The sequence below is a fragment of the Takifugu rubripes genome, chromosome 7 (assembly GCF_901000725.2).
Source record: "Takifugu rubripes chromosome 7, fTakRub1.2, whole genome shotgun sequence".
NCBI lineage: Eukaryota > Metazoa > Chordata > Actinopteri > Tetraodontiformes > Tetraodontidae > Takifugu > Takifugu rubripes.
Window position 1 is genome coordinate 16696933 of NC_042291.1, and position 8317 is coordinate 16705249.

The window sequence follows — 8317 nt, forward strand, 5'->3', positions numbered from 1 at the left end:
AATAGAAAAGTCGTTCAACCCTCAAAGACACATTTTCCAGGGTTTGTTTGCATTAACCGACACTATTCTGGCTCTTTCCCACTTGCCCGGAGAATCCTGGGTTCGTTTCCAGCAACTTGATGCGTTTCCGTGGATTCGATTCGTTCCTTCCTTCGGTTCTTCCACCGGGTCTTTAAAAACCACGTGACCGGAGCGTCGGCGGGCCCCGCTGGTTGGTCAGAGCGACCGGAAGTGACGTCGCCTGCTTCATGTGTTGTTATCGGCCACAGCCGGAGCGCTGCAACATCATCTGGCTGCTGGAAGATCCTTCAAAACTGCCCTCGGTGCATCGCCACGTCCGCCACGGGGGGTCTTTTACTGACGCTGGGACAAACGGTGCTAAAGTCGCGGGGACACGTGTCGCTGCGCACGAGCGGCCGTGACAGTGTCGGCCTAGATTAGCTCCAGAGCTAACGTTAAGATGACCGTGATGATAAATGTGTGGTGACGCCATTCATGTTATGGACGGTTCTCAAGCGGTTTAATCCAGCGGCGCCGCTCACAGGACGTTAAATACAGATGTTGAGGAGATAAGCATGAAGTCTGCGAAGAAGCAAAAGAGAACAGAGGAGCCGCAGCAGCATCCGATCAAAGTTAAAGCTGAATCGGAACCAGAGGAAACCTTTAAAGTTTGTGTCGGGGAGGATGGATTTAATGTCCAGATCAAGGAGGAGCCTCATTCACAGGAGATCGGAGAAGATCCCAATGGAGACCAGTCGGACCGTAAATGTGGACCCGTGACATCAGACTCGGATGCTCATCAGCAGGAGGAACCCATCAAAGAGGAGCAGAATTCCATCCATGTGAAGGAGGAGGAGGAGGAGTTGTGGCTGAAAGAGGAGAGAGACAGTGAAGAAGAAGAAGAAGAGCAAGCCCATGAGAGAGAAGAAGAAGAAGAAGGCACAGGTAGGCTCATGAGGCTTTTGCATCATGTTGTAATGTTTGGACGTGTCCCATGTGTCTTTTTATATTCGATATTTCGAACCAGCATAAGCAAAAACCTGTTCGCGACGTGAAATCGTTTCAGAGTCATAAGAAACCTTTGAGATTCGAACCGAAGTCATTCGGTCCAAAAGCACTTGAAACCTGACTGTGACAGAAAAGCTTCCATTTTTAGAGACACAGTGAAGCATTTTAGGAGTTTATTACCGTGACAACCAACATCTGAGCACTGTTGATGTCGTATCGATGATTTTGCTCCCTTTAATAATGCACGTGTCCGTCTTCTTCCTCTCTCAGAGTCTTCCTCTGAATTTTTCCCGTGTCCTCACTGCAACGTTTCATTTACTGACTTGGACTTCCTGGAGAAGCACGTTAAGTGGGTCCATCAGAAACAGTACCTGGCCAAGCTGAAGAACTGCCTGTCCAGCCACGCGCTCAACATCTTCACCAAACACACCTGCACCGTGTGTAGCAGCACCTTCAACTCTAAGGTCCACCTGAGGATCCACGTCCGGGAAGCCCACCCTTCTGCCCCTCCCCGCCGCCTCCACCCCTGCCCAACCTGTGCCCGGAGCTTCCAGTACCTGAAAAATCTGAAGAATCATTGCCAGCGATGGCACAACATGTCTGTGGTGACCAGAGGGGGGTATCTGAGCTGTGCCGACTGTGGGAAGAGCTTCCAATCAACGTGGGGTCAAGGGCCTCATTTGTGTAATGAAGCTGACCACGCTGAGCCCGAGGACACGCCCATCTGTCTGGACACCGGCGTGCAGTGTCCCGAATGTGGCAAGAAGCTGTGCACACCACAGAGTTTGGGGGATCACATGCGCACCCACACGGGCGACCGCCCTTTTGTCTGCAAGGACTGCGGCCGGAGGTTTGTGGAGCGCAGTGGTTGGCGGCAGCACATGAAGATACACACGGGAGAGAAGCCGCACAAGTGTCAGGTGTGTGGAAAGGCCTTCATCAGAGCCCACCACCTGAGGAGCCACCTCACCACACACTCCGGTAAGAAGGAGTATTCCTGCTCCGAGTGCGGGAAAGAGTTTGGCTTCAAGTCGAGCTTGGTTCTCCACCTGAGGACACACTCCGACGAGAAACCCTTCCACTGCAACATGTGCGGAAAGAGCTTCAACACCAAGAGAAACCTGAGGGTTCATTCCAAAGTTCACACCAGCGAGAAAGCCCACCAGTGCGGGGACTGCGGCCTGAAGATCTCGGATCTGGGGTCTTTGAAGATCCACCTGCGCACCCACACCGGGGAGCGGCCGTACCACTGCACCGTCTGCAGCAAGAAGTTCATCCGCCTGTCGCACCTGAGGAACCACCAGCGCACCCACACCGGGGAGAGACCCTACAAATGCAGCGAATGCAACAAGAGCTTCACCCAGTCGGGCGACCTGGTGAAGCACAAGAGGACGCACTCGGGAGAGAAGCCCTTCGAGTGTCCCGACTGCCACCGCCGTTACACCTCCTCGGGCGACCTCGGCAAGCACCGGAGGAGCCACACCAACCTGCGGCCCTACGCCTGCGAGGAGTGCGGGAAAAGCTTCCGCTTGTCGGGCCACTTGAAGACGCATATGCTAACGCACACGGGGGAGAAGCCGTTCTCCTGCCCCATCTGCTCCCGCAGGTTTGCGCGCTCGCACCATCTGTCGGGGCACGTGGCCAAATGTCGCTGAAGGAGCTAAAATCAACGGACATTTGCAGCAGTGCTAACGGAGCTGTGCACATCGCCCATATTCAGGACCCGTCTCTGTCCAGGTGTACCCTCGAGCCGCTCAACGTGGGGCCTGATGGTGGGGCAGGACAGGTCCTGGACAGGTCCTGGACAGGTCCTGGACTGGTCCTGGACTGGTCCTGGACAGGTCCTGGTCTGGTCCTGGACAGGTCCTGGACTGGTCCTGGACTGGTCCTGGACTGGTCCTGGACAGGTCCTGGACTGGTCCTGGACTGGTCCTGGACTGGTCCTGGACTGGTCCTGGACAGGGCGGCAGCTCATGTTAGGGACTAACACCCTTTCACACCTGGACCCCAGCGGATCCGTAAACCTGCGACGGCTCTGTAGCCTTTTTGAAGAGTATCTCATAGTTTGTTGTTATCTTATTTATTTGAACTTCCTGTCTGAGGGCGGAGGAACGTTTCAGTGTAACCTGGACACTTTTCTCACAGCACTACTTTGAGCTTTGAACCCGAGTAACGCGGAGCTGCTTTTGAACGACACTGTTACCGTGGAGACACAGCACTACACTAAGAGGTCACAAGCTATTTTTAAATGGAGCCTCTTTTGAAAACACTCTTCAGATTCCTGGAAATATCCGATTCTCAGTGGACGAAAGGAGGCGTCGGACACGTGAAACAATCACCAACGATTCCGTTTGAAAATGTTGACGTTATTAAGAACAACTACAGTTTTGTTGTGCACATGAAAAAAGTACTTTCTCATTTTTTCGTATAGGGTTACAGTTTCCCTGGGGGGGGGGCACTCGGATAATAATGCTGTATGTGACGTAATAAATTATTTTATGACTGCATGAACACGATTTTGGAGTTGCTCGTTTTTATAGACACTAAAGCGATGGAGGTTTATCCTTTAGGTAAAAAATTCAGCAAACGCAGGTTTTTATAGTGCAAATGATAAAATGACTCCTTAATTGGTTGATTTTATTTTGGGTTTCCGTTGTTTCATTTCTGTCTAGTTTCAAGACCAGTTTGTAAAAGTAAAAGTGAGGAAAGTGGCAGCTTTTTCCATAGAGAAACACCTGGTGGCGTGTTTTATATTACCTCTAATAATCCAGCACATAAACCGCGTGTTAGCATAAAATAATGTCAGTTTATGATAAAATAATGTCGGTTTATCTTAAAATAATGTTCCAAACAGAATCAGGAGTTTAATCAGTGATTTAATGTCTGCAGAGTCAAACATCAAACTTTTCTCCTCCAAATTTAAATTAGCGACAGAATCGGGTTGTTTCCCCCCAACCTGCAGATGAGGACGTGCAGCCAGCACAGCACCGTGCACGAATGGTGCATGAATGGTGCACGAATGGTGCACGGTGCACGAGCAGACCCTGAGATGCATGAAATCTGCCATTAACAAAGTTTGGGAATTGGGAATTTGAAGGCCTGGAGGCATTTGTTAGGGTAGAGATGGAGCCATGCTTAACTGGACACTGCAGACATCATGAGCCCAGGCGGTGGAAAACTACCCCCCCCCCCCCCCCCCCCCCCCCCCCCCCCCATGGTTAATCTCCCACTAATCCTCCTCAGTGCAGCGACCTGCTCCAATTAGGAGTCTTTTCACCTTAGTTTCATTAGAATATGGAGATCCCCCCCCCCCCCCCCATGGTGACACCACATCCTGCACCCAATTCATATTTTCTCACAGAGGCTTTTTGAGTTACGCTGGCGATGCACAGTTGAGACTGGTGACCCAGGAAACCTGGCAAACGGGTGTCAGTCTTGCTGAGACTCCTTGTGTTAGATTTGGGGTGGTGGGGGCTGCTATGAAATGTGCTTCATAACTAAACTTTAATAGATTTATTGATCAAAAAAACAAGTGATGGAATAAATTGGAAAACTTTTCTGTACAGTCAAAATTCATGTGCATGTAAATGAGTTTTACCAAAACTGGGACATGAAGCGGTTCTGACCGGTTCCTGTTCTCCCCTCGTTTAACATTACAAACACCTTTAAACTGGGCTGGTGAGTTCTATGGAAAGGCCTCCTTTTCCTCCTTTTCCTCCTTTTTCCTCCTTTTCCTCTTTGTTTGACTGCTACTACATCATCATCATCATCACCATCATCATCTTCATCATCAGCTGCATGGGTGCTGCGTAGATGTAAATAAATAAACAGGGCAGAAGTATGAAGGCATGCCCCCCCCCACGCCCGCCACAGCCTGGGTGAAGAGGTTTCCTGCCTCTACCTCTAGTTGCAGGTGCAACTAAATATCTTAGTGCTGCTGCTTACAAACTACAAAAGGAATATTTCAGAGCGAAGGTGACCATGGCAACGCGCTCCAGCTTCCTCTCTACCCTCCCAGTACAGGACAGGAGGGACTGTTGTTGACCCACAGGGACACCAGGCAACCTCTTAGAGGGGCCGATGATGTGCAGCAAGCATTGTTCCATCTTGAGGATTTTCCCATTCCCCATTTTAAACATCTGGGAAAATACTGAGTGTTTATGCTCAGCGATAAGTTGGTGGTTGTTGTTGTTGTTGTTTTCTCAGAGGAGAAAAATGGTTGGACGTTTGTTCCTTCACGTCAGCCCTGCCATCAGCTGGAGGCCTTCTCCCCCCCAAGGCCCGGAGTGGGCTCAAGGGCAAGATGACAGACTCCCTGTTTGGATCCTGCTTTTGTCCTGCTTTAACTCTAATTCTGCTAATTTTAACCTGTTCAGATATTGGTGAAACCACCAACGCAGCAGGTGTGTAACAGATAAACCTACCAACAGATAAACGGCCGCCTTTAGTTTTATGATTCAACTCTCATTTTCCTGTCTGGACTGCAGGACCTGCGCCTGGTTGCGGGCTCATCGAGGACAGTCGTGCACACGCCTGCACCCTCCCCGGGACAGGAGGCACAGGCGCACCTGTCTCTGGCAATTCACCGGGAATTGCTCTATTATTTTTATGTCCGCAATTACGAGGACAGAGCAGTAACTACAGGTCCAGCAGAGATAACAAAGATATATTTAGTAGTAAATATTATTGACTGTACCTTTGTTTTAAAGCTGGAATCAATACTTCTTAAAGCGCGTCCAATTTTTCATTTAGCCGCGTCATGTCTGTGCGGAGGAGGGCGGAGAGATGAATGGCTGGATTCTCTAATTCCCCCTGTTTGCAGTTATCATAATTGTTGAACAACCATGGCGTTTAAAGATCGGGCTGGAGGAGAGGCCGCCACACAAAGAAACTTAATAGATTTGGAAAATTGAGATAGATTGCGAGGCGGCCATTTTTGGAACGTTCTATCGGCGCGGCGGCGCAGATGGACGAATATGATCCGGAGAATGCCCCCCCCCTACACCACACACACACACACACACACACACATCACACACACCAACGTGCACCCATGTTGCCGCGGAGCAGGCAGCAGTAGTTCCTCTCTTGAGGCACCAGGGGGAAATGGATAGCTGCGGAAAGGTGCTTCAGGGAATACTGCAGATGTCTCGGAACACTTCAGGCAGTTTCTTAGAAGTATGTGATGTGGAGCGAGACACATTATTCCACATCGAGAATGTTTTTATGCCCCTTTATGAAGTAACGTCATCATCATATGTTGCACCAGCTGATAGCACTTCCTGTCTAAGACCTCTGACCCCATCATTCGTCTGCTGACTAAGGAGATTTTCCAGCAGCGCTCTGTCCTGGGGAGGCAGGTTTTGGGGGGTTTGGTCATTCGTTTTGATACAGCCTGTTTCCACCTTTGATGCATTCAGGCTTTTCTTTGCTCGCAGAAATTTTTCCCATATCCAATTTTCATTACCTATCCTGCTCCAATTTTCTCTAATAATCACATGATTATGGCCTGATGCTTTCCTTTCTCTTATCGGCTTCATTCTCACCCCTCCTTTCCTCCTATTTTCCTCTGGTTGTTGCACACATTCCTTCTTAGATACTAATATGCATCTACATGATAAGATCTATCCATCCATCTATCTATCTATCTATCTATCTATCTATCTATCTATCTATCTATCTATCTATCTATCTATCTATCTATCTATCTATCTATCTATCTATCTATCTATCTATCTATCTATCTATCCATCCATCCATCTATCTATCTATCTATCTATCTATCTATCTATCTATCTATCTATCTATCTATCTAATCTATCTATCTATCTATCTATCTATCTATCTATCTCTCATTATCTGCCCTAAAAGCAATCTATCTATCTATCTATCTATCTATCTATATAATGTATGAAATATTTTAAAAGGTCAAACATAAAATAATATATAAAATAACATATAACATAGATAATACTCATAGTAAAATAGAATATACACATAATAAAATCTATCCCTATTTGTTTTAAAATGTGTAAATCTTAATGTTTAAAAGAAAAGCAACCTGCGTGCGCCTCCTCTGACAGACCACTTTGTCATGTTTTTGGCTGCAGTCTGAACATTAAATCACCTCGATATTGAATCATATAAAAGGTCCAGTTGAGGGGATTTTCTTTTTTTGATGTAATTGAGCTATCCAATTTTCCTTGTATTACTGTCTATATTTGTCAATTTGACAGAGGAACAGATTGTGCGCGTTGGCGCTGTGTGTCGCTGATGTGGTCACGCTACCGTGCGTTTGGTGTTGGCTGGCCTCAGAGGTCAGTGTGGTGGGAAGAGATGGTGGCTCTGCGGGGCTTTGCAGCGGCTCTCCGTCCGTCCCTTTGGGCTGCGTGGGACCGCATCCACTCGTCTTATTCATGACTGGGTCAGCGCACGGGTCAAAACACACCGTTTGACTCCCTGCAAACACACTGGGGGTGCGTGGGTGTAGATGAAACTGGGTATTTTGTGGGCCTTTGGTAAGTTGCATCTGGGTAGCGCTCGTACGTTCCCTGCCTCTCAACTCCAAATGTGCCTAAAAGCATAGCTCCCACAAAAGATGGAGAGAGAAATCGCCATTAAATTGTGCTGCACTGAGTGCCTAGAGTGGGCTGGCGAGTTTCGCACAAAGGCGGTGGTAAGACGCTGCTTATTCCCTATTAGTATCACTGCTTTGACAGGTTTGTCAAGAGGTAAGGAAGATTTCGCCCTCCCTTAACTGTCTGTAATGGTAGCAGTGAGAAACTGTGCTGGTCAGGACTGATGTGTTCTCATCCGTGCCAGCTTGTGATAGCGCTGACTTCTGGAGTGGATGTCTTGACCATGGCCTCCCTCCTTGTCTTCTCCCCCATAACCTCTGCGCTCCCCATCTCTTTAGTCCAGGGATAGAGATGTGGAGTGCGAGAGAGACTGACAGTGTGCGCTGCCCTGCTCAGTAAATATGAACTGCACCCAGCAGACAGACTCATTCATCACCAGGGAAAGAGGAGGGAGAAGTGGAGGCGGAGGGATATGGAAGGGACTAAGAGAAATGTCCAAAAGATGGAGAGAGGGAGGGAGGGAGGACGAGGAGAGGTGGGAGGAAGAGAAGCTAGGTGGAAGAAAAGATTGAAAGAAAGGAAGCGGCTCTGGGTGAAATGAGTGGGAGAAAGCGATGTGGAGAGAGGCTGAAGGATAGATGAAGGAGGCGCATGTGCACGAGGAGCGAACCTGTACGCAGGCCACAACGCAGCGCAGCGCCTTATCACCACCACCAGGAGGGCTCGGCCCG

General features: G+C 48.8%; 1 protein-coding gene across 1 annotated transcript; it reads left to right on the forward strand.

Moving 5' to 3' along the window:
* Window positions 1-215: 215 nt before the first annotated feature.
* Window positions 216-3524, forward strand: LOC101078987 (gastrula zinc finger protein XlCGF57.1). The gene is made up of 2 exons (XM_011605935.2): window positions 216-945; window positions 1279-3524. The coding sequence occupies exons 1-2, from the start codon at window positions 576-578 to the stop codon at window positions 2661-2663; spliced, it is 1755 nt and encodes a 584-aa protein (XP_011604237.2). The 5' UTR covers window positions 216-575; the 3' UTR covers window positions 2664-3524.
* The last annotated feature ends 4793 nt before the right edge of the window (window positions 3525-8317 follow it).